The 27,819-nt window shown below is 33.0% G+C and overlaps 1 protein-coding gene and 1 long non-coding RNA gene across 13 annotated transcripts; one reads left to right on the top strand and one right to left on the bottom strand.

Moving 5' to 3' along the window:
• The first annotated feature begins 2,856 nt into the window (after window positions 1-2,856).
• Window positions 2,857-9,252, top strand: LOC18096433 (uncharacterized). 12 transcript variants are annotated; one of them, XR_002980411.2, is made up of 8 exons: window positions 2,863-3,413; window positions 3,528-4,020; window positions 4,112-4,208; window positions 5,041-5,292; window positions 6,041-6,067; window positions 6,211-6,281; window positions 6,374-6,465; window positions 7,246-9,252. It is a non-coding gene; the product is annotated as an uncharacterized LOC18096433 (long non-coding RNA). The 12 variants fall into 12 exon arrangements; XR_008058537.1 differs by adding an exon at window positions 4,391-4,463 and having other exon boundaries at window positions 2,857-3,413; window positions 4,112-4,197; window positions 5,041-6,067; window positions 6,211-6,465; XR_008058531.1 differs by having other exon boundaries at window positions 2,859-3,413; window positions 5,041-6,067.
• Window positions 9,253-10,531: 1,279 nt separating this feature from the next.
• LOC7478858 (protein FAR1-RELATED SEQUENCE 11) lies at window positions 10,532-15,073 on the bottom strand. The gene is made up of 4 exons (XM_002302710.4): window positions 14,691-15,073; window positions 12,858-13,867; window positions 11,647-12,087; window positions 10,532-11,568 (listed from the first exon to the last, which is right to left on the bottom strand). The coding sequence occupies exons 2-4, from the start codon at window positions 13,833-13,835 to the stop codon at window positions 10,708-10,710; spliced, it is 2,280 nt and encodes a 759-aa protein (XP_002302746.3). The 5' UTR covers window positions 13,836-13,867; window positions 14,691-15,073; the 3' UTR covers window positions 10,532-10,707.
• Between the last annotated feature and the right edge of the window lie 12,746 nt (window positions 15,074-27,819).

The following is a 27,819-nucleotide window of genomic DNA, read 5'->3' as shown; positions in this document are numbered from 1 at the left end:
ACATTGGAAGACCACCAAAAATGGTTAAAGTAGGCCATATGTACTGCTTAAATGGCCCAAACAACCATTCACCATTTTGTGCCCGTTTGGGCTTTAGCCCAAATGACCACTCACCTTTTTATGGTAGTTTAGGCCAACATCCAAACACCCACTCACCTTTTCCGGCATTCGCCCTCTCTCTCTCTCTCATCCTTACTTCCATCTTTTTCTTTCACATATTTTATCTTCTCTTTTCTTTCACCATTAAGCACACGCCTATATTTTTCATCTCTAAGGATTAAGAACACGATGTCACATTGCCCATTGTATATAATATTTTTAAACTAACATATTCTTCGATATATTTTATATAAGTACATAATTTTATACAGGGTTGACATCACCTTTACTAGCTAATGGTGGGCAATACAAAACATGCATCACATTCAATTTAAATCAAACACCTTATTTCTCTTCCAATATTTATTTCTATCTAACATGATGCGTGTTTGCACTATTTACCACTAGTTAGAAAAGATGGCACCAACCCATCTTCTTCTCTTTCCTTATCATTTCCACCTTTTTCTCTCACACAATCTCTCTCCTCTTTTCTCTCACCATTATACGTACACCTATAATTCTTTAGTCTTCTAGGAGTCAAAACGTAGTGTCATACTATCTATTGCATTTAATGTTTTAAATTAACATATTCTATGATATTTTATCTGCAAATACATATTTTTATACTAGGTTGACACCATATTTTTTAGCCAATGATGGACATTCATAATTGTCTCACGTTCCTCGAGCTCTTACTACCCCTCTGACCATCACACAGACTGGGATTCTTGCTACTATCAGAGGGAAAGAATTTATGCAATATCCATCTCTTATGAAAAATAGTTCAAACACAAGAAACCTTAACAAGTTCCGTCTTTTTCATCATGACCATTGGTGTGAAACTAAAGAATGTCACACCCTGAAAAATGAGATAAAAATATTGATCGCCAGAGATTACCTTCACCAGTTCATGAAAAAAAGACCTGGGAATAAAAGTAAAGAAATCTGGACACTTGATGTTCTACCTAAAATCAAATACTCCTCGAATTAGCTCCAAGAATTGTATCTCTATTTTTTTAGTTTTTCAATAAAAATAGTATTTTTTTTTTCATATTTCCAATGTCTCTAATAAGAAATCTCCATTAAAATCTTTAAATATGTTTCTCTAAAAGTCTCCACGATGAGATTTTCATATCTCTAAACATGTCACTATGAAAATCTTCATGGCAAGATCTTTGTATCTCTAAACGTGTCTCCATTAAAATCTCTAGGGCGAGATCTCTATGTCACCAAACGTCTCTCGATTGAATCTCGATACGTGTCTCCAATATCTCTAAAAGGATCAGGGTTCCTATTCTAGGTCTCCATGATCATTTGCCTCTAAAAGGATCAAGGATCTTTGTACACATCTTCTTAACCACTTGTCTCCAAAAAGATCAAGGATCTTTCTCCACTCTATATGACTACTAAAAAAAAAACTTCCTCATGTTCTGAACACTTACACATACCATATTACTTACTTTTAAACTCATTTCTTATTACTATATTACTTCTTTTAACAAAGTAAAGCAATTAAATTATTCTCTCCCTTGCATAAACATTGACAAAAAATTACAAGTCTGTCACAATACAAAACAAAAGGTAACATCACATGTACAAAATGAGCAAGTTTTCTTCTCTCATTTCTATTAGTTAAAGTCTTTCGAACATGTTTATTTAAAAGACTTAGGAGGCAAATGATGTTACATGTTAAAAAAATCAGTATGTTTAAGCCATGACCCAAAAAAATTGAAATAAAAGGCCTAAATAGAGTGAAATGAAAAACACTTCTCCACTTTCACCCAATGCATTCCACCCCACTTTAACACCTATGCACATTAAGTCACTCCATGCACTTCTCCTCACTTTATGCATACATACCGCAAGCAAAGATCATATAGCCTAATTGACTGAGGAGGGAGAAAAAAGGAAAGAAAGAATAAATCATTGAGGACAAATCAAAACTCTATTTTTAACACCACTAGTATCGTTGAAAAGATCCCATCGATATAATTCCAAAAACAATTTGGAAGACCACAAGAAGTGCCAAGAGGGGGCTCCATGTCTCGCTGAAAGATAGTGATGCACCCACTAGAATGGCTTGTGCATACACACACATATATGATCATTTGGGCTTAATCCCAAATGACCACCCACCTTTTGTGTGACTATTTTGGCCAAAGCCCAAAAGTCACCCACCTTTTATGGTTGTTTGATCTAACACCCAAATGACCTCTCACCTCTTTTTGGGAGTTTGAGTCTATGCCTAAACAACTACTCACCCTTTCTAACGCTTTTCCTCTGTTTATAACTCCCACTTTTTTCCCTCACACATTGTCTCTCCTCTTTTCTCTCACCATTAAACACACACCTAATTTTTTTTAATCATCGAGGATTCAAAATACGGCGCCGCACCGCTCATTATACACAATATTCTTAAAATGACTTATTCTTTGATATATTCTTTGCAAGTGCATATTTTTGTATATAATTGACACTATCTTTTATAGTTAATGATGGATAATGCAAATACACACTACATTCAATACATATCAGACACTTTATATTTCAACCAATAGTTATTTCTAGCTAATATGTTATTAACATTCACCGAATATTTTGTCAATAACATGCCATATATTTCTAATGATGGACACTAATTTTTTTACTAATTAATTCTTATACAACTCTCAAAATAATTTAACAGATTTATAAATATTTTAGATCACTAAACAACTAAAATATTTTCTCGATTATCGCATTTTCTACTTAAGCATTAAAGAGATAAAAAGTCAAAATCTATGTGTGAATCATCATGCCATCCGGCATAGATTAGATCCGTTTATTGAATCGAACAGCTTGGTTATGTTGGGCAGCCGGGGAGCAGGCTAGTCAAATATTTGAGGTGAGGTAGCAATAGCATAGCACCTGCCTGGTCTTCAACTGAGAAACACTGGCTCCGAGGCTACTGGAAGGAAAAGGAATATAAAGGAGAAGGAGAACGAATCCCTTCTTCTTCACAATCCCTTTTCACTTTCCAATGAAGAAGAAGAAGAAGAAACGACAGCACCACCTTCAACCTCATCATCCAACGCACCACCACCAGCTCAACGCCTCCTTTCTCTCGAAGTTTTTCGTGGCCTTGCCATCGCCGTAATCAAGATCAATTTCTTCACAAGTTATTTTTCCCCTTACAGCCCATGATTTTAGTTGATGATGCTGGAGGAGCTTTTCCTTGTATCAATCACTCTCCGTGGTTTGGCGTGACGCTTTCTGATTTTGTGATGCCCTTTTTCCTCTTTGTTGTTGGTCTCTCTATCAGTTTAGTTTTTAAGGTAACAAATTTCTCTTCATTATCAGGTTAAACAGGTGCTTCTTTCTTTCCTTTCACGTAGCTCTTCTGCACAATTGAATTTAATAACATTTTCTTGAGCTAATTTTTTTTTCAGAGTCATAATTAAACGACAATAAGTTCAAGTCTCTTTAACTCAAGGCAGTTGAGGAGATACGAAGTCCTAATAGGGCTCAAGCAAAATTTAGACCGAAGGTTCAAAACTCATTTAACAAGCTTTTCTGTCTGCGTCAGACTGCCATCTTTCTCCATTTTGAAGTCTAGGAAGAAACTGGACTAGAGGAACATTTTCTGTGGTGATTTCTTGTACTATAATCATGATGTTGGATTCAAGAATAACATGATGTTATAAGAATTTTACTTCTTCCATTTTGGCATCTGCAAGGGCTTTGTACTTTGAAGCTTGCTCCCATCACCAGGTCCAGTCATTTTAGCTCGCAAAAGTCAAAAGGAAATACAAGTGACTCCCATTGTGTCAAAGTACATCCCTATTGGATCAAAACTCAAGGGCAGAAAAAAAAAGGGTTTAGCTTATTGCTCAACCATAAACTGAATGCTGGATTAGATGTTTTATACATATTGGTGGCAAAGTAAATTTAATTAGAAAGATAGTTAATTTAATGATTTTGATGATAAAGTTTATAGTACATCACTTTTAATTTTCCGAGAGTGCTTTTGCAGGATGGTCGCTTTCTGGCTGTATGGCCTTTATGATCCAGACTGGGAATTTGAAGTTCCAAGCACACATCTGTTTGGTTACAAATCTGGTACTAAAACTGTGAGTTGAATTGTACGATTTCTACCAGTTCATCTACCATGTAAAGATCGCATTATCCATATGTAAAAGTTTGGTTATATCAGCAAAGATGCTGATGTGACTATTTTCTCTTTTCTCAACCTGCCATGTCACATGAATGATTAGTTTTTATCGTCTCTGGGATTGGACTTTCTTTGGTTCAGCTTTGTTAGTGGGCCATTCTTCACCGGAAGCATGTTTTCTGTTGATTTATCAACCATTTTCTGCTCAAACAATGTCCTTTTTCTCCATTGCTGTTTGCTTTCTTTTCTTTGTTTTTTCTTTTTTTTTTGACTTGTCATATAAAATTCTCTTGCCAAGAGAATCCAGACTACAAGAAAATAGTTTTGAATCTGTTTTTGTGGAATACATAATGGACGTCTTGTTTGATTTCTGGACATCAGTGCGACTGTCTTTAATCTCTTTCTTTTCATTCAGTTTTTGCCCCCAACTGAAACCATGCTCAATGAAACTATCTGAACAGTGTCACAACTTTTTAATATAATGAACTGCAATCAAGTAACAAAGGTATCCAGAAAACTGTCAAACAAGACCTGACAGCTAAGCTGGTGCATTCGGTTGACTGCCCTTTCTTTATCGTTAAACAACCAGATGACTGTTTAGCATTTGCCTGAACTCCATTTTCAAAAGACAGCAAAATAAAACTTGATTTTCTTTCATCAGAATATACTTATGGTTTATCAGCTATTACCATTTTTTTTCCAATGGAATTCTTGCTATTGTCAAGCTTTAATTCTATTATTCTCCCTCTGGTTTATGGAACTGACTTAAACCACTGTATCTTGTTTTATAGGTGAATTGTGGAGTGAAGGGAAGTCTTGAACCTCCTTGTAATGCAGCTGGCCTGATTGATCGATTTTTTCTTGGTGAGCATCCTCTATATCAGCACCCTGTGTATAGAAGAACAATGGTGATGTTCTGAGGAACTCACATAACAATTACATTGTTTTCATAGCAATGTAGTGTTAATTCTCCTGACTATACCTCTAGTACCAGATTCACCTGGTTGGTTCCTTGCTCCATTTGACTCCAAGGGCATCTTGAGGTCAGATAAACTGCAATGCTTTCTCTTGCTCCATATTCTTATGAATCACCAGATTATTTTCTCCATTATAATAACATACATTAAAGCCAAGTGCCTATTTCAGATGCTTTCACTGTACTAATGTGTAGTGATACAGCTCTTAGCATGTCAGCAAATAATCAGCTCCTTTTTTTTTTCCCAGTTTTGAAAAACTTTACATGGGTTCCTTGTTTTTTGCCAATTATAATTTAGGTTTCCCAAATTTAATAATTTATCAATGAGGTCCCTTAAGTATCACATATATTTCAATGGAGTCCGGTCATCAACTTTGGTTAATATTTTATATCATTTTATGCACTAAAACAAGACTGGATTGATGAGAATTTGACATTTTTAGATGAAAGACCTAATTGAAAAATGTGTTGACACTCAAAAAATGAAACTGATAAATAGATAGATTTAGATGAATTTAAGAATTAGTTATTATGTTAGGAAAGAAAATTAAATGCTCTGATGTTTATCAACCACATGGAGGACAAATAGATTATACTAATATATTAAAATATAGAAATATCCATAGCAACTTGAGGGTGTCATTCTAATTGATTGCAAAATTATCTGCTGAAATAGCGTTTCATTTACATAATCTTTTGACACCAAAAAAAAGAAGAAGCTTTTGTGTCAATGACAAACTTTAGTGTTGATTTCTTTTCTTAACAATCTTTTCAGTTTCTTGATGGCTTCTATAACATGTTTTCTTGGATTGCAGTTTGGTCATATACTTGTTCATTTTAAGGTATGACACATCTTGTTCTATAATCTATAGTGTTTCTATGGGTACCTTTTGTTCTTTTACTATGTGCATGGTGCACCAATTTGTGTCAACATTATGGTTTGATGGACTCGGATAACAATATTTATCTTTCTTGTTTGCTGCAGGGCCACATGCAGAGGCTGTATTTGTCGTGTTCTTTCACTGTACATTACTGGATATGTGTTAAAACTTCTTGGTAGATTTCCTATTTTAAATATTCATTTAACATCAATGATTTCTACCAGGATCCTCTCTTTTTCCGTTAAGTAATATTTGGGAATATTTCAGGTGTTCCTTTTTATAAACCATTATATATGTTGAGCTATGTGCGCATTACAGCGGAAGCATCAGGCTTGGCTTTAATGATTATCTTTTACATAGTAAGTTTATCATCCGCTTACTACCTGACAAACAAATAGATAAATAATGAATAAAAAAATTCTAGCGTTGCACTTGGTAGTTCTCTGGTTATTCAGAAAAACTTATGATATTAAATTTATATACGATGCGCTTGCTTTCTTGTGTTCAACGAGGAGATCTTATTGACTCATATCACTTAGCCTGAGCTATTCATACAATTTAATCGGGTTAAAATCAGGGAAATTACGATAATATAGAAACAGGCGGTTTCTTCTTGACATGTTTATGGACTGAAAGCTTCAGCTTAGTTTTAGTGGGGTTTTGTCTGTTCTGATCTATACTTGCTTTCAATACATTGACATCGCTTACTTGTTATCGATTCACCACCAACATGGCAAAATAAGTAGGTCTACAGAGCTTGATTTATCTTGTTATAATGTCTGAGCTTCTTCTTTACCTAAAATTTCATTGAACTTGGTAAATTATGTTCCCGTGTAGAGCTTTGGAATTATCATGGCTTTTGAGGTTGGGGAAGAAATAGTCTTACGAGGATGTAGCAAATCTCCCTGCCATCTATAGGGGATTGGCTAGATCTTAACTTGGATTATTGTTGGGATGGTTTACAACATTAGAGTTTTTATCTGTTTATATCCATACTCTTGTTAGATACACTGACATGGCTTGCTTCCCATCACATGAAGATGTTGTAACTATACAACTCTCAGTCCCATTGTTTTGTCATCCCCTTTTCTTTTCTTTCCCACTTTTGACACTGCTGGGGCGATGTGTATTGTGTGCAGTGGAGAGATTTTGAAAAGATCGAGAGACTAAAGGAGATTGGCATGAAAGAATCATTTCAATTCAACCATATTTTATGCAGGCTGATGTCTAACATTTTAGAAAACCCTCAATGGTACTTCAGTGGATGGGAATGAATGCACTCATCATTTATGCATTGGCTGCATGTGACCTTTTCACAGCAGCCATTCAAGGTTTCATTTGGGGTTCACCGGAAAACAACTTGGTATGACTGTTTCCTACTTGGCTGCTAGTCCTGTTCTGAGTTATTCCTTCTCCACCCAATCTCTCCCCCAAATAAATATTTGTTAGTGTAATGGCTGGCATTCTGCTTATTGGTGCAAGTTTCTGCACTATGTGAACACATGCAGAGGCGTATGCTCGCATGCACACACTGATAGAGGATGATCCACCTACATGTTTAAAAATATTATTATTAGACAATCTTTCAACCATTGATTTTCTTCAGTCGAATGGCTGATACAATGTCATACCTCATATACAATTACTGCTTACAACTAAATATGACATGCAGGTTACTGTTAAAACATACTACTATATTAGAACATACCACAGTTACCGTTGCTTCTCACTATTTCATTCTTCCTCTTCAGATCTATAGTTTGCTGAGCCTATAGTCAGTGTTCTGAATGTTTTGGTGCTTACAACTAAATATGACATTGATGGCACATAATCGCTGTTGCAAGCCATGTTCCATTCAAAGAAGTGGAGCACCTTGGTTTTTGTACCAGTGGTGATTTTATTTTGAAGGGCATGTATGCGAGACTGCATAGTATAGTAGATACTGCTTGTTCCCTGTGAAAGACTTGTACGTTGTTATTCCTGCAACAGTGTCTTTTAAACGATGATCAAGAGTCAGGATCAATTTAGTCTTGAGATTATTTGCGTCATCGTTCCACTTTAATTCCTAGTTGCAACATAAAGACGTAAAATTAAAGAAAAAGGAAAAAAGAAGATCATCACTCAAAGGTGTTCCGGATAGGGAAAAAGGCATTGGATTGTTTCAACCTTACTCATTCCTTAGAGCTGGAAAAAAAAGATAAGGTAAAATACGAAGGCAAGCCTTGTTCGGTGGCTTTGCTGTATTCACAAGGGGCGGCAGAGAATCAACACTGGCCCAAAAGTGTTAGCTTTGACTAGTGATTAATCATAGCAAATTGCCAAGCGTGTATTGATATTTATCTAACCTCCACCTGCAGGAGGATTTCGAGTTCCTAGTCATGAAAAATATTATTGCGAGGTGCCTTCTTGTCTTCGCCAAAAAGGCAAGCGAGAGGCAGCCACAATAATGCCATAATGGTTGATTGTGCAGATCACAGATTGACGGTTTTGTTTCTTCCTTTTCAAGATAAGTATCACTTCTTCTTTGCTAAAAGAGTTCTGCCATGGATTTATCTTTCGGCCATAAAAAACTTTGCCAGCTTCAGATTCCACCAGGCAAGATCACAAAAAGTTTTATGCTCACTTCTAACCCTTTCTTTTCTAACTCGTATATAATCACTCGCCTTGTATTCCACACACCTTGTAGAGCCTACAGCCTCGCGAAACTCCTTCCCACTATTCAGGGAAGCGATTAGACGAGAGAGAGAGAGAGCGAGAGGGATGGCAACTGAAAAGGCAGATGTTGAGGTTTCTGACACCAACAACGACGGCATCCAGAATACCTCAACGCACACCTCAGTTAACAGCGAGACACCGACATCAGCTGTCCCGCGCTTTGGAAAAGCGCTTGCACACAGAGCCCTCTATGGTTCAAGCAGCCGCCATGGTGGAAGTCGAAAGGCCAGATCCAGTGATGTGAAAACATTACCGAGTAGGCTAAGCAAGGTCTCACTAGCTGATGACACGGAAAATAGGGAATGAGTGCTTTACTGTACTGATCCTGTGCTAAATTTCTGTGTGTAATGGGATATTGTAGAATTCGTAACATTCTAAACCAATGTACAACTCTGATGCTTAATAGATATCAGTAGATAAATATTAGTTTCTATTATTCTCTAATAACCAGCCACATAGTCTAACATCAGTCACGGGGCCGAGATCACCAAATCCCTTGCAAGGGAAAACTATCTGTGGCCACACTTGCCCCTTCTCTTCCCCTCCATGAAAGCAATACTGAAAACCAGAATCCACCAGTACTCTGTATCAGCAGTATCCATAAATGCATACAACACCGAAAGACAATATCGGTTCCCTCTCTGCGTTCAAACAGGTTTTCAGCACCAATGGTTGACAAGGCAAGTGCATGGCAATCGACATCATCCTCCATTTGAATTCCATGATTTGGCTATTGCAAAACATCAGTGTGGTCGTATTATCACCACTTCTCACAGGAGTGGACAAGTGTCAAGCATCCGTGAAGTGCCTCAAGAAACCACTGTGCATGAAGTTTGAAAATGACAAGTAGACAGAGCATAACACAAAAGAATCCCATCTTTGAATACATGCTGTATTTACTTGATAACCTGGTTTGTGTTTAGAATCACCCAAGGTAGATCATCCACCAGCCAAATCCATAAAAGAATAAACTACTGAACCAATATCGATCAATAAGCAGCTCAGATCAGCAACGCACAATTCAGATCACAAAAAAATATGGGAAAGCTGACAAGACCTTATACTGCTGGATTTGCGGTTGTTCAAGCCTTGACATAAGCCCTGTCACCATACTCTGACCTGTAGGGTAGTTTAACTAGCACATAAAGAAAACACAAATTCTTCAATAACATTCCCATCCAATGAGGGAGAACCATAACACCAGGTTTTCCAGATTATAAAACCAATCAATTGCAGGGAATATATCACACGCTGACCATTCCAGCCTCTTTATTGGATACATGCAACTAGTTTCTTTTCCCCCTCAATTCCAGCTACTTTCAAAGAAAGATCCATGCATGACAAGAACTAGCCTAAGAAAGAACTAAATCACTGTTGATTTGACCATCCCAGTTTCTGATGTGATTTATCAAGCTCATTCCAGAGTAGGATGAATACTATTTTACCAGCTCAAATAAATGGAACTACGCTTGGCAACCATAAAAAACCATCAGCAACAACTACTAGAAATGGATTTTTTATATATATAAAAAAAACACTATCAATCTAATTGAAACATTTAGTTTGCTCCAAATATGGAGTCGAATTTTTTTTTCCTCCACAAATGACATCATATGCAACACCAGGTTGGCATCTAATGCAAAAGAGGTGGGTAATTCTGTGCTCAACTCTATCAGAGATTAGGAATATGATTATTCAGCTTGCATGATATGACAATAATAAGCTTCTCGATTTTTCTAATATTTGATAGAATGCTTACTAGATCTCTATACAGAAGAAGCGGAACAAAATTTGCAGGAAAAATTATGAACTGCTGGTGTTAATCTGACAGCATAGGGCTGCCTACTACTATTACTTCACGCATCTATCAATCTCCAGAAACTTACCTACAGAAATCCTAGTCCATCTCCATTCAAATCACCACCTTCCATCATTGGACAATCAGTTGCATCATGCCCATACTGTCCACAGCAAGGCACAGAGCAACGCCTACGTTTCCTGAAGATATTAATGCCGTCTCTTAGTCTTCTCTCTTTTATCTTTCCCAAAGTTAAAGGTTCATGAGAATTTCCATCAGCAAAACCATGGACAAATCCATCAGAATCTTCAACCTCTGGAAGTATCAACGAGTCAGATGGACTATTATAGCCAATATCATTACAACCATGTCCTGGCCTAGGAAATTCCTTGATACGTGATAACACCTCAGCAACTTGATCACAAGCAACATCAAGACGTTCTTCTGTCTCTATTGATTCTGTAAGAAGTGTCGAAACCATGGACTGTAATAACTGAACCTTTTCTGCATGTTCTTCTGAAGTAAAAGTCTGGAAGGGCTTGGTCAAAGAAGTACTGACATCACGCCAACGAACAGGTAGATACCGATCCGGAATGTGAAAGCAGTTGTTAGTTGATAGAACACGGAGAACATGTCTACAAAGAATTCCTGAAAACTCAAACAAATGGCAGCTACAGCTAATGAATTCATCATGAGGAATCCAAATAACTTTGCACCCTCCATCCATATCAGTATGGATTCTCACGATGAAATAACTCTCATCCACCATTAGTGATGCATATTGTGGAGCCAACACAAGCTCTTCTTGTAGTTTATTAAAGGCATAAGGTGTTAGAACAGTTGCAGCATGAGATTCAATTGGAGATCCCATTTTAAGGGAGATTTTATGAACCTTTCTTTGCATCTTTTGTCTTGGTCCTGGTTCCTTGAATTCAACAGCAGCAGCTACCTGAAAAGAGAAGGTTAAAATAACAAAATCTGACAACATTAAGCATGAGTATAAGAGAAAAGGTTGTACATCTCCTACCTGCTCCACAAAGTTATCAAGGGACTGAGCATTCAAAACCCGCTGGATATAAGCATTTATGGACTCTGACTGAAATGTACTGGTCATTCCAGCAAAAAAGCAGCACCTCAAGTATGGCAGTGCCCAAAACGTGCGCAATGCAAATAAACTGACGATGTGCTTATTTCCATGCATTCCATATGCATCAACCATGTTTCTCCATCCAATTTCAAAATCCTCCACTGACTGCAAACCATAGAGCCGGTGGAATTCAGCCTTCCATTTATCATATTGTGATCCAAGAGGAACAGAAAACCAATCAGAGAACTTTGCAATGATATGCCATATGCAAAAGGCATGCTTGGTCCCTGGCATTTCAACAGAAATGGCTTCTTTAAGCCACATATTTTGATCAGTTAATATAGTTTCTGGGGCCTTTCCATCCATGAACTCCAAGAACGTCTGTCATAAAAATTTGAAGGAGGAAACAGCTAAGAAATGGTTATGAGACATTCAAATGCTTCAAGAAAAAATGCATAACCAAATTTCAATAGTTGGGACTGAAGCTTTCTTGAGTTGTATAGTGAAACTGTTGGTCTTTAAGATGGCATACAAAAGTTGGATGCATGAGGCAATGGTATTGTCTTCAAGAGGATGGATCAAAGAAAATAAATGCAAGAAATTCCTAATTGAACTCTGTTGTGGAAAAAAAATTAAATGTACTTGCTATCAATTATTCTAAAGATGATATCCAGACTTGGGAGAAAAAGAAACAAGACAGTGGTTTTTAGATTGAAAAAAAAAAAACCATAAGAAAACAATCCTGAAGAAGTGAGAGAAAGGGCAATAAAAAACTGTCTTGTGCGGCTCATGTAGCAGGGATTTACAATGTACTAGATGCATATTACATTGGAAACGAATGGCAATTAACTCATTTATGAAACGAAATAAATTGAATTTTTTGAATGAGGTCATAAAGGATTAGAGGAAAATGTGTTTGCAGGTGTTACTTGTTTGGCAAGATTTATTACTAAATTCATGTACCTGTAGCTTTCACACAACCCTTCATCACTATGTAGCTTACTTGACCTCAGGCTGAATGCATGAGAGCTATGGTCGAACAAAAAGGGGATTGGATAGGTTTGAATGATTATAATGATGTCCCATGCATGAAAGTTACAACAACATTGCAAAAGATCCCACACCTAAAGCAATGCTACACAGCTCCTTACCTTCAATGCCCAGGAAAAAGACCCTGTATTTTCATCCCGCAGAAGCACACAACCAAAGAAACAATTAGTTCCATGATTGTCCACCCCAATCCAAATCCCAAGAATCATGTCATAGGTATCCAAACGGTGTGTTGTGTCAAAAATTATGGAATCTCCAAAGGCCTCATATGATTGAATAGATGAAGCATATGACCAAGCAATTTGCTCCAAGCGTTTATTTGCATCGATGTGGAAGTTGTACTTGAAGTTGGGATCATTGTCCTTCTTGTATTTGCACATTTCAAGAAGGTCAATAGCATCATTATCTCGATTAACATTCCTAAAAGATTGTAACAGGTTTCTGACATCTATTTCTGTGAATGGTAAACAGCCAAGTTTAACACCCTTCTCTAGTTCCATTAACCTCAACATTTGTCGAACTGACATGCCAGCTTTTGCATACATGCAAATCCGACTTTTTTCATCTGCAGACATGGTGCAATAAGCAGGAAGTAACTGTACTTCATTTGATTTCAGAAGTTCATGGTTGTGGATGTTGTTAAAACCAGTTATACGCCATTCAGGAACATCAAAATCAGCTCTTTTAACTATTCGCATGTATGCTTGGCATCCACATCGAGATGATTTTCGATTTCTTTGCAGCTTTCCATCATCCGAAGCTTTTATCTGAGGATAGCCACCACGATGGCATGTGAAATCCCTTCTTGTGATTCCCCTACCTACACCATCTTTTCCTCGAGTGCGGTGGCGTCTGATTGAAAAGCCACATTGCTTTGCAAAACTGCAATAAAATTCATATGCAGCATCTTGGGAAACAAATCTCTGGCCAATAAAAGGGACAAGGTTAACAGAAGTTTGCCGTGACAAAATTGTGTCCTCTGGCACTTCCTCCACAGTTCCAATATCGTCTGGGCATGAATCCATGCCACTTTCAGAGGTTTCTTTCACTACATCTGTTAATCCGGACATTATTTCCATAGTAGATAAATGATATTGTAGATACAAGAGACCTGCACAGAATTTTTACAACTTTAAGAATTAAAACATTTTCTTTTCATACATTTAATAGAAATGAATTTTTATACCTTTTTTTTTTTAGTGTTTGCAATATTTTTCTCTTATTTCCTCATTTTGGAAAGATGAAAATAACACGCTGAAAAATGTTCCTCCCTAACAAGGCTATTCTCATCGGTTGTTTTACATTGAGAAAATGTGCATTTTCTAACCATTAAACCCAACATATTTTTCGACTATTCTATACGAAATAATACTAATACTCATGATGTTATAAACCAATATCAGGAGTTTTTCGAGGCAGGAATCTCCAACATTAGCTGAGGGCTACATCGAGAATACAAATGCATGTTCTCCTAGATTTGTCGAAGAATTTAATGAGCGACCAACAGCATATATGAAATGCAACCACTTCCAACTCATGCATTAAGTTGATGCAAATGCATCATTATAAGTTGATTGGCAAGCTCAAACAACATAATTTTTTTTTATGCTTCTGCTTAAGCAAATTTCATAGTGCAGCAAACTTAAAAACACATTCTCATTTTCATTGCCATCAACACGGAAATGTCATTTCTAAACAATTTTTCACCAAATTCTACAGTGCAGACCTCCACTACTCATTAAAAAAACCCTAAAATTCTACCAATCTTTTACACACTTCCACTTTAACCACAGGTTTCGATTCCCATGCATGATCCAATCCAAATTTGAACAAAATCATCAAAGTCAAACAATACAATCACAGTGATCACACGCAAAACTAATAAAATGCATGAAATTGAAATCTCGAGAAAACAAAAAAAGAAGATTCCATACCTATCAAATTGAATTGAATTAAAGATTTGAGTTCTGGAGAGACGATGTGCCTGCTTTTGAACAGGCGGGTAGCTTGAACTGGAGAGAGTTAATGCGCACACCTGGAAGACGATAGGTTAAATTGAATCCACAAGCTATCGTGCGCAGTGAGAGGCACCGGTTACCGAGTCACTTTGTTGATTTTCAGCCATTTGATTCCTTTAATGGTTTTTGGGAATTTGGTCTGATCAATCCGTTGTGTCCGACAGATATTTTCAGTTCCTGAATCAACGGCCAAAGTGAGGAGTGGGCCGCGAAAACAAATCAGCGTATGTTAGCCAGTCATTCATTTGTGTAGCGCTAACTTGCGCGGAAGTTATGGTTACCGTTAGCAAGTAAAGGGAGTTAAGTCAGATAAGATGCGCCAGAAGGTGAGAGCTGGAAATGGGCTGGGCCTTCTGAGAGATAATTGGACCATGCATAAAAAGGCTTTCACATGCAAAATTATGTTTGGTTGACGGCTTGTTAGGTGTGGAGACTGGAGAGGGGATTCTGAATTGACCACACGAATTATAATTATAAAGACAACTCATAGGCATCAGTACATTGTACTGCACCGAGACTTATGATGAATTGCTGTACAATATAATAATATTTTTTTATATGGTATTGTTTTATAATATTTTTTTCCTTTGGATCCATCATTAAAAAAATAAAGAAAGAAACAATTCATTGTCACTGAAAATTTATGGAATACTTGTTGGGATCCATACGGAAGTAAATGATATTGGTCTCCTACTTCAAGAATGCTGAATATTTTCATTTTTTTTAAAGTGGAAGAATACACGTTTCTAATTATGGAAAGGTTTTTTTAAAATATTTTTTTTAAAAAAAAAATTGAGATAATATTTTTTATTTTAAAAAATTTATTTTTTATATCATCACATCAAAATAAAATAAAAATATCAAAAAAATATTAATTTAAAGTAAAGAAAAAAATCAAAAAAATTTAAAAGTATTTTTGAAACGCAAAAATAAACATGCTTTAATAAGAAAATTCAACCCAACCTGAAATAATAAAAATTATCTTCACCCAACTTTTGTATAATATCAAAAAAGTCACATCAATTTATTTTCTCTTTACTGTATAAAAAAATTCAATAAGAGAAAAAAAAATTTTAAGAGAAAAAAAATAAAATTATAAATATCTTAAAAGGAAAGAAATTAAAAGGAAAAAAATTAGTTACCGGTATATTGGTTGTTGCTTTGTTATGCACTATTCATGGTGCTACTGTAAAAAATATATTATTTGAAGATAGTTATGGTGCAAATACATTTCGTGCTTTTAACCCAACACAAGCATTTTTACATTAGAAAAAAATTGTTATTAACCCGCTAAGGAGCGCGGGCCAATATGCTAGCTATTATATTATTACGTAAAGGTTAATTTTTAAATATTTTTTTATTTTTTAAAATTTATTTTTTATATCATTACATCAAAATAAAAAAAATATCAAAAAAGTATTAATTTGAAGTAAAGAAAATAAAAAAAATCAAATTTTTTTCAAAGCATTTTTGAAACTCCAAAACAAACATGCTTTTAATAAAGAAATTCAACCCAACCTGAAAAGACAAAAAACAATATCATCACCCAACTTTTGTACAATATAAAAAACATTACATCAATTTATTTCCTCTTTACAGTATGAAAAAAAGAGAGAGAAAAAAAAATTTCAAGAGAAAAAAAATAAAATTGAAAATATCTTAAAAGAAAAAAAAAAGGAAAGAAATTAGTTGTCAGTGTATTGGGTGCTGCTCTGTTATGCACTATTCATGGTGCTGTTATAGAAAATATTTTATTTGAAAATAGTGATGGTGCAAATACATTTTGTGCTTTTAACCCAACTCAAACATTTTTACATTAAAAAAAAATTGTTATTGACCCGCTAAGGAGCGCGAGCCGATATGTTAACTATTATATTATCACGTAAATGTTATTTTTTAAATATTTTTCTTTAAAAGTATGTTGAGATAATATATTATTTTATTTTTTAAAATTGATTTTTTATATCATCTCATGAAAATAAAACAAAAACATCAAAAAAATATATTAATTTGAAGTAAAGAAAAAAATAAAAGATTTTCAATTTTTTTTAAAAAGCATTTTTGAAACGCAAACACAAACATGTTATAATAAGAAAATTCAACCCAGTTTAAAAGGATAAAAAATTATCATTACCCAACTTTTGCACAATAAAAAAAGTCACATCAATTTATTTTCTCTTTACAGTACCAAAAAAAATTCAATAAGAGAGAAGAAAAGAAATTTAAAAAGCAAAAAAAAAAAATTCAAAATATTTTAAAAGAAAAAAAATTTAAAGGGAAAGAGATTAGTTGTCGGTGTATTGAGTGCTGCTCTGTTATGCATTATTAATGGTGCTACTGTAGAAAATATTTTATATGAAGATGGTGATGTTGTAAATACATTTTGTCCTTTTAACCCAACTCAAACATTTTTACATTAGAAAAAAAGTTGTTATTGACCCGTTGAGGAGCGCAGACTAATATGCTAACTATTATATTCTTATGTAAAGGTTATTTTTTAAAATTGATTTTTTATATCATCACTTCAAAATAAATAAATAAAACATAAAAAATATTAAAATGAAGTAAAGAAAAAATTCAAAAAAAATTCAAAATTTTTTAAAAGCATTTTTGAAACGCAAAAATAAACATGTTTTAATAAGAAAAATCAACGCAACCTAATAACAAAAAATTATTATCACCCAACTTTTGTACAATATAAAAATGGTCACATCGATTTATTTCCTCTTTACAGTATGAAAAAAAAAATTAATAAGAGAAGAAAAAAAAATTAAAGACAAAAAAATAATTTGGAAATATCTTTAAAGGAAAAAAATTAAAAAGAAAGAGATTAGTTGGCGGTGTATTGGGCGCTGCTATGTTATGCGTTATTCATGGTGCTACTGTAGAGAATACTTTATTTGAAGATGGTGATGGGGCATATATATTTCGTTTTATTTTAAAATGGTGATCTTGCATATACATTTCATGCTTTTAACCCAACTCAAGCTTTTTATATTAGAAAAAAAATTGTTATTGATCCGCTGAAAAGCGCGGACCAATATGTTAGCTATTATATTATTACGTAAAGGTTATTTTTAAAATATTTTTCTATAAAAATATATGGAGATAATATTTTTTTTATTTTCTAAAATTTATTTTTTATATCATCACATCAAAATAAAACAAAAACATCAAAAAACAATTAATGGAAGTAAAGAAAAATAAAATAAAATTCAAAATTTTTTAAACGCATTTTTGAAACAAAAAAAACATGTTTTAATAAGAAAATACAACCCAACCTGAAAATGACAAAAACTTATCATCGCCCAACTTTTGTACAATATAAAAAAAGTGACATCAATTTATTTTCTCTTAACAATATGAAAAAAAAATCAATAAGAGAAAAGAAAAATAATTGGAGGAAAAAAAATAAAATTGAAAATATTTTAAATGGAAAAAAATTAAAGGGAAAGAAAATAGTCATCGGTGTATTAGACGTTGCTCTATTATGCCCTATTCATGGTGTTATCTTATAAAATACTTTGTTTGAAGATGGTGCAAACATTCCGTATTTTTAACCCTACTCAAGCATTTTTACATTAGAAAAAAAAATTGTTATTGACTCGCTGAGGAGCGCGGACCAATATGCTAGCTATTATATTATTACGTAAACGTTATTTTTTTAAAAATATTTTACTTTAAAAATATATTGAGATAATATATTTTTTTATTTTTTAAAATTAATTTTTATATCATCACATCAAAATAAAACAAAAACATCAAAAATATTAATTTGAAGTAAAGGATAAAAATAAAAATAATTTAATTTTGTTTAAAAGTATTTTTGAAACACAAAAACAAACATGCTTTAATAAGAAAATTACACCCAATCTCAAATGACAAAAAACTATCATCATCCAACTTTTGTACAATATAAAAAAAGTCACATCAATTTGTTTCTTCTTTACAGTTTGAAAAACAAATTCAATAAGAGAAAAGAAAAAAATTTAAAGAGGAAAATAAATAAAATTGAAAATATCTTTAAAAGAAAAAAAATTAAAGCGAAAGAAATTAGTTGTTGGTGTATTGAGCGCTGCTTTGTTATGCGTTATTCATGGTGTAACTGTAAAAAATACTTTATTTGAAGATGGTGATGATGCAAATACATTCCATGCTTTTAACCTAACTCAAGTATTTATACATTAGAAAAAAAATTGTTATTGACCCACTAAGGAGCGTGGGCCAATATGCAAGCTATTATATTCTTACGTAAATGTTATTTTTAAAATATTTTTCTTTAAAAATATATTGAGATAATATATTTTTTTATTTTTAAATTTTATTTTTTATATTATCACATCAAAATAAAATAAAAACATCAAAAAATATTAATTTGAAGTAAAGAAAAAAATAAAAAATTTTAATTTTTTTTAAAAGTATTTTTGAAATGCAAAAACAAACATGCTTTAATAAGAAAATTCAACCCAACCTGAAATGACAAAAAAAATCACATCAATTTATTTCCTATTTACCGTATGAAAAAAAATTAATTAAAAGAAAAGAAAAAAAATCTAAAGAGAAAAAAAATAAAATTGAAAATATCTGGTGGCCTAGCCGAATCTAATAGCGTTGGATCTGGCTGCCCAGCCAAACCCAAGATCGGTGGGTGTGGCTGAAAACCGGATCGAATAACGTTTGGTGTGGCTGCCCAGCTAGACCCAAGATCAGTGGGACTAATTAATAGAAAAGACAACGCCCGACAAGTGCTACAGTGTCGTTTATAGTGCAAACACTCTATGTCTATAGTGTGGTCCACAATGTAATGAGTATGTTCACAATACTCATTTTTTAAATATTGTTTTAAAAATATATTGAGATAACATTATTTTTATTTTTAAACATTGATTTTTATATCATCCCATCAAAATAATACACAAACATAAAAAAAATATTAATATGAATTCAAGAAAAAAAAAATTTCAATTTTTTTAAAGCATTTTTGAAACATAAAATCAAACATGCTTTAATAAGAAAATTCAACCCAACTTCAAATGAAAAAAATATTATCATCACCCAACTTTTGTATAATATAAAAAAAAACTCATTAATTTATTTTCTCTTTACCATATGAAAAAAAATAAGACAAAAAAGAAAAAAAAATCTACAAAGACAAAAAAATAAAATTGAAAATATTTAGCGGCCCAGCCAGACCCAATAGCGCTAAGTCTGGGTGCCTAATCACACCCAAGATCGGTGGGTCTGACTTAAAGCCGAACTCAGTAAAACTTTTTGACTAATAAACATAAAAGATAATGCTCTCTCAGCTGCTATATTGTCATCCACAATGCAAATATTTTATGTCCATAGTATGGTTTACAATGCAATGAGTTTATATTCATAATACCTATATAGTGTTTTTCTTATATTTTTTAAAGCATAGTATAATATGTATATGTACTTTATGAAATGTTTTAAATATGGTCTCTTTATATGAACTGGTAGTTAACAAAATTTAGGATTAATGCGTGTCTTTGTTAAAAATATAAGAAAATAAAGAGCTAAAAGTTATGATTTTTGAAAGAAATAGATGGTTGATATTTTTAATAGAAAAATTACCTTTATTATTTTATAATTTGAGTGTTTTTTACTCAGAAATGTATTAAAATAATATATTTTTTAATTTTTTAAAAATTATTTTTGACATCAACAAATTAAAATGATTTAAAAACACAAAAAAATATTAATTTAAAGCAAATAAAAAAATAATTTTTTTAAAATATTTTTAAAATAAAAAAACAAATAAAAAGTAAATAAATGAATCATATATTTGCAGGGAAAAATAAAAAAATGGGATGAACTACAATCTCCATCAAGTGGATCTCCTTGTCATGAAGACTGGTGAAAAAAACAACTCGAAATTGAAGGAAACAGTGAAATTAGCTGCATATTCAACTATATAATTAAATGCTCTTTATTTGATGGATTTGGTAACCACCTCCTCACAAAAGCCTTTGCACTGATCCTCCGTTGATTTGTTTGTACAAGACCATCACATCAATAGAAACCTAGAGAGTAGAATTTAATATTCACTTTAGTAGCGTCAACCCATAACAGCCATTGCCACCACAACCTGTCTCCGTCAAAACCCACAACCTTTATTCTCTCCACCGCACAACAACCTCTCTCTCTCTCTCTCTCCCAAATAGACACATTTGAATGCAAATAAAAATAGTTGGATTGGAGATACCTGAAAGAGATTTGAAGCAACGACTGTAAATTTGGTTGAAAAGTTGTTGTTTTGGTGGTGTAAGAATGGAGTTGGATAGCCATAATTTCCCTTTTGTTTCAAAACCACACACCACCATTTCTATTACTGTATCCAGAAGATGGAGATTTTTTTTTTTTTTAGGTTTTTGAAACAACAGAGGAAGCAATCCTCACCCAATCTAAGATGGGGTTTACTAATAGTCAACTAACCACATTATATTTAAGAATCCAATTGGCATAAAAAGTACGCAGTATAGGATCCCAGTCAGAACAATTCCAACCTTTGACGAGAAGTGGCTGGTGGCTGAATGTTAACGAAGTTAGAACGACATCCTCAAATTCAACATAAGAATGTTAGCTACTTGGAATAATAAAAGAATAATATATAGTTCTTGTTTTCATCTATATGACTTTATTTTCATAAATTATCATATCTTAAAACTTTTTGTTGGGTTTCGAGATACATTCTTCTGTATCTTTGTAATACACTTGGGTTAAGTTAACAAGATCCTACAAAATCCACCCATTGAGTGTGGTCTTTAGATTCATTTTAAATATAATCAAAGAAGACAAGATAATGCTTAATTCATCATTCATTATTCTATTTGATTCAATACTTATATTCTATTAGTTTTTTTAATAAGTCAATGCCAATTTGGTCTCTGAAGGTTCGGATGCAACAAAATTGTTTGCCTTTCGTTCTTCTTCACCACCAAGAACTAGGAACAAGACAACCTTATCACGGCTTTATCTGTGGGTTCTGCAAGAAGCGGTTAGGAGACCGGAATTATTGGTGGTGGGGGCTATGATAACCTGTGCAGTTCACATCAAATGGTGATTTGTGTCTTTACAGATGATGATGCATGCCTTCGAACTGAGCCCATACGCTAAGCTCACGAAATCAAGTCCTGTCTTGTTACGCATGAACCTTTACGGTGGTAGCAATTATCATCCGCTTTACAGACAAGCATTTTAGCCATCATTGAAAAGACAGGGGGAAGAGGGCCCTGGAATATTGAACTTCCTGTGCTCACGTATGGACACAAATCACTTGAACTACGGAATTTGGTTCAAGACACATGCCCCTGTATAATCACAAACTGATAGCCAGTAGGCATTGCCAATGAATGGGAGCCTCCCTCTTAAGTAAAAATATAAGTACAGTACTGTCACTCGCATGCAACTTCTTGGTTAACATATGATCTTCTTCTTGTTTTTGTTTTGAGTTAGCATGATCACTAATAATCTGATAGAATCTGGAATGAAGCCTTAAGATATCATCTCAAGTCGCAAAGCAAGGATTTTTTGGTGAGATATGATAGAAATGAATTAGCTGGAAACGAATTAATAGAACGTGTAAAGCTGACCATACCATAAAAAGATCGATTCACAGCCATTCGTAAGGGCCTTAGTGCTGCCCCATAAAATGCATAGCAGAGGCTCCTTCTGACAAGAACTAGCTATATACATGTAGGGTCTTACAAGGATTCTGCAATCTTGCATGGTATAATCTTGTAACACTTTCTTGTCCCCACAAAAATTAAGGTGTGCTGTCACTGGTGTATCATCTTTTCCAACCAATGTTCAATACCCGATGAGCTGAACTTCCGATGAGAAGTGGCCTTTAACTCTTGATCAGCACCTCTATCTATTCAGTGATATCACCTTCACAATCACGGAGAAAGTGAAAGTTTTATGGTAACTGAAAGCTTATATAATCATTAATTTTAGAATTTGTAGAATTAATTAAGATATGCGTAAGTTAACTTGAACACCCACATTAATAATAATAACAAAATAAAATATAAAAGCTCATAACTAGTTATGTTTTGAATTTATTTTTCATTGGTCACAAGTTTGAGTTCCTTCAGGATCATTAAAGATTTATATGATTGTTAATTTAAAAGCCCGTAAAATTAATTAAAATATATACAAGCTTAACTGAACATCTATATATATATATATATATATATATATATATATATATATATATATATAAAGAAGAAGTAGAAAGTGAAAGCCTAACCTACAGTTAAAACGGGAGGACGGAAACCATTGTCACATTGACTCGAATTGTTTGTAATTCATGGAGCATGAGCAACAGATCCCTTACAGTACCAAAAATAAAAAAATGTCAATGTGACAACACCTTATTAAAGTATACGAGTTAATTTCTATCAATTTCTTTTGGAATTTTATTTTTCAATTACACACGTAGGATTAATATATTTCAAATTCAATCATTAACTTTGTTTTAATTATATATTTGATTTTGTAGTTCGTTAAGTTCAATTAAATATATGATTTAATTAGGTTCTCAAATGATCACATACATTAAGATTTCAAGTGATAATATTGTAATTTTTCATCAATAAGAACTTGATACACAAATGTAGAATTAATATTGTATTTTGCATTTACCAGCATTTTGAATATAGTTTAGAATAAATTTTTGTTCTTATTAAAGGCTAAACTACACCTAGAAAAAACTATAAAATTGACAACACCTTTTGCTTCTAAATGGTTAATAATAGAGACGAAACATCTTTCCACTTCTAAAACTAGAAGCTGTTTTATATAGGGAGTTTAATTTAATCCGTTTCTAAGATTTTTAGAAGCTGAAAAATGTATTTGTTTTAAAAGCCTTTTTCTCACCATCCACAGAGAATCTTTTAATTACAATGTGAATATATATAAAGATTATGAGAAAATATGTTTTTGATGCATTTTAACCCTTCACCCCCCCTCTATTTTTTTTACTATTTTTTTTATTGACATCTTTTCTAAGATAGGAGAAAAACACAAAAATTAAAAAAATTAAAAATTAAATTAAAAAAGAAGCGGTGACTAAAACACAAAACAAGAAAAGAGGGACTAAAGTAATTTGATTACTTGCTCCACAAGTAATTGGGAGAAAATAAGAAGGGAAAAAAAGAGAGAAACCCTAACCATAATTTAAAGAGAACAAAATAAAAAAAACAAAGAGGGAGATGGTTTGTGCATAAAAACTAGAAAGAAAGAGAGAGAGGGGAAGAATAACATTATTCATCTTCTCTCACCTTTCTTCAAAAAAGAAAGAAAGAAGAAAAGCAAATAAACCCTAGCTGTTAAATCCTCCTTCCACACCAGCACCACCAGCAGCCACCATTGTTGAAGCCCCAACAAAACAGTAGCGTCATCGACAACCAAACAATCTCTCTCCATCAAAACTTCTCTCATTGATTTCTCTTCCAACTTTTATTTTTGACAAGACCACCACCACTCTTTTTGTTTCTAAACTTTCTACGAAACCCCTCCATCAATTGAAGTCTTTTGCATCATCAAAGATCGAGGAGAGAGAAAAACTGCCACTGAAACTTCTCTCCTTGATTCATCTCTCCTTTGACCTTTAAACAAGGCACCATCACCACTATTTTTCTTTGCTTGATGAGTATTACACAATCATATAAGCCATGTAACTTAATGACCTTTGTATGTGCAGATATGAAAAAAAAAAGAAATAATAGAGAGAGAAACACAAAGACCAAAACTTCAGCTAGTTTAATCTCCCTCCACAAGTGGTGGTGGGCGACACCACCGGTATAGGAATGAAAAGGGGGAAGAGGCGCACCTAACAAGCTAGTCCACGCGCCTCCCAGCCTTACACAACAAGTGAAACGATGCGCCAACCATGACAACCCTCTCCAGTATGTGGCTTGCATGCATCGCCATTGTTGCCATTATTTCAACCTCTTTTGGTCCACCTTAACCACTTTAGAATGTCGATTTTAAACCCCAATTAATTTTTAACATATTGTTGAATATTTATGATAAAACATTGGTTGTTTATGATGATTTACGTGTTTGATTTTGTGTGTGCCGATAATTTTACATGCGAATGTGATTTGTGTGTGGATGTTTGACTTTCTTGTGTGTTTAGTTTTCTGGCATGATGTGTTTTGCATATGGATGTGCATTGCGAATATGTGTTTTTTTTTTTAAAAAAAAACATGGTAGCAACACTTTTGTATAAGAAACAAAAAAATATAAAAATAATTGCGTGTAATTTTGATGAATTGCGACTGTGTTTTTTTTTTTTGAAATAAAATTGTGTTGTTAAGTATGAACATTGATCGATGAGTTGAAAGGTGTTTTTGGCGATACCCTCTCAATTCACTTTTTTATCAACAGTAAATTATTATTTTACTAGCGGGGTCACTCTCGAAGTGACAACATATGATTTTTAAAAATAAAAAAAATTATGGTGTTTTTTTTTATTGTCTTTATTTGTAAATCTTTTTTTTTTTCTATGATTAGGTGTATTTATATATCCAATCTTAAAATTTTTTTTAAGAAAAAAAAATGTATTATTAGTGAAGAAATTGATATGTTACCATTGACTACTAGTGACGGAGCTAGAGTTTTTTAAATGAGGGGGCAAATAATACTAAATTATATAGATACGCATTAGAAATCAATTCGAAACAAATATACTAACTTATATAAAGCAAAATTAATTTAAAAATACTTTTAAAATGAGAAAACTTACATTATAATTGTTCTCTTTGAGTTTTCATAATAACAAAATTCAGTTGAGTTACATAATAATTGTAAATCTTCCGTATGAAATTTATAGTAAAATACATATCAATTCATCAAAACCCATTTCACATCCCATTACTATGTAGCATGCGGTACATAATACATGGATATGGATCAGGATTGATAGTCTAAATTTATCATGACAAATCATTTTTAAAAACAAAAAAAAAAAATTCTTCTCTTTTTTAAGAAAAAAACCAACCTGCACTGAATAAAATCAGGCTTGCACACACGTGTTAATTCTTCTCCAGCAAAACACAAATTGTCTTACGAAAATAAAAAAGAGAAAAAAATAAAATAAAATATGAATTATTTAATCATTTGTCCTGATTATTTTATAGGAAGGCACAAGGAAATTAACATCATAAAAAGGACCAATCTGAAGCTAAAACAATTTTAATTCTACAAATATCAATCTTTACTTACCGACAACAATTGGAATGTTTGCTTGTTCATCTCATGGAAAAGTTTAGTTCCATACCATAACCAATTCAATTGGAAATGATATAACCTTTAATTAATTCAAAACAATCGAATCAATGCCTATTGTTAAAAAATAATTCAAAGCAATCAAAAAAATTAAGGGGGCAATTGCCCCCTTTTGCTTTTATGTGGCTTCGCCACTATTAACTACCACATGTTTGATCTGCATAGAAATACTAGAGTTTACATAGAAAAAATTAGGCTGGAAATTTGGGCTACCAAAATAACTGAAAAAATATTATTATTATTATTAGTAAAACCCTGCACCATTAGCATGCATAGGTTTTTGTCTATGTAATCATCTCTTGTGGAAGAATAATACCTTCAAAGCGAACATCAAAGTAAATGATGAATGTTAAGCAATTAAAATTATATTATACATTTTTCCTCGATCAAGTAGAACGCGTACAGTTCAAACTAATTCAAAATGAATGGAAAAAAAGAGAGTTGTATGTGAGGATGGAAGCAAGTACAATGCTTTGGGACTCTTAAGGCAATGTTTGCCGCCATGCAAGGTCTCCTAGGCCTTAGCCATAAACTACCACCAAGCTCTTATAGGTTTGATTTTGTCGTATTGAAGTCTTTATGTTGAGATTGTATATAGGCTCAGAGCATGTTTGGGAAGGCGGTGCAAACCGCGTTCCTAAAAAAATTGAATTTTATTTGTTTATTTAAAATAAATTTTGTTTTATGTTTTCAAATCATTTTGATGTGTTGATGTTAAAAATAATTTTTAAAAATAAAAAAAAATTATTTTGATGTATTTCTAAGCAAAAAACACTTTGAACCACCATCGCTACCCCAATCCCAAACAGCCCTAAGGCAACTCTGGATTAGACATTATCGTGAATGGAGGTACTGGCACAAAGTAGCTAGCTAAGGAAATTTAGTTCCTTTGCATGACATCATTGTTGCCGATCTAATAACCACTTGTTCTCTGCATATACTATTGAGAATTCCTTGAGTTGTTTTTGGATTTAATTTAAAGAGAATATTTAACCCCTTATTGATTTTATTTGATAAATTTTTAGAAATGAGAAAAAGTTAAGAGGTCGACATTTACCTGACAATTAACCTCTAAATAGAGGTCATTAGTTAAAATGTGAGAGAGTGGGGGTATTTTTCCTTTCCAACATGGTTTAAAAAGAAGTTATGGCAAATTAGCATCAGATAAAAAATAAATAGAAAATAGCATAATTTCACAAAAACCAAGGGTGATATTTTAAAATACCATATTTAAAAAGTGTGGCATTTTAATTTTAAAAAAAAGAGAAGAGAAAAAAAGAAAAAGAAAGAAATAAAACCTGAAGTCATATTAAAGCTCTGATGATGTCACCTCCAATATCATAAAAAATATCTTGATTAGACAAATCTAATAATACCAATAAAAATTACTAATGGTGATCAAAGATAGTGAGTTGCTCACTTGCCTTTGTATAACACATGTGACAACTCTGGTCACCATTGATAATCTTCTTTAATGTTATTAGATTCATTTTGTCGAGATGTTTCTAATAGTATTAAAGATGTCATCATCAAAGTTTCGATGTGTTTTTAAGATCTCATTTTTTTCTTTTCTTTTCTCTCCTCTTTTATCTCTCCTCTCTCCTAAAACTAAGATACTATACTTTCCAAGTATGATATTTTAAAATACCACATTTGAGTGAGATTTGTATAAAACTATGTTATTTTTCAAAAAAACAATTTAACATGTGTCGGCCTCCCATTTTTA

This window comes from Populus trichocarpa, chromosome 2 (assembly GCF_000002775.5).
Source record: "Populus trichocarpa isolate Nisqually-1 chromosome 2, P.trichocarpa_v4.1, whole genome shotgun sequence".
Classification (NCBI taxonomy): Eukaryota; Viridiplantae; Streptophyta; class Magnoliopsida; order Malpighiales; family Salicaceae; genus Populus; species Populus trichocarpa.
This window is presented reverse-complemented; position numbering and strand designations above follow the sequence as displayed.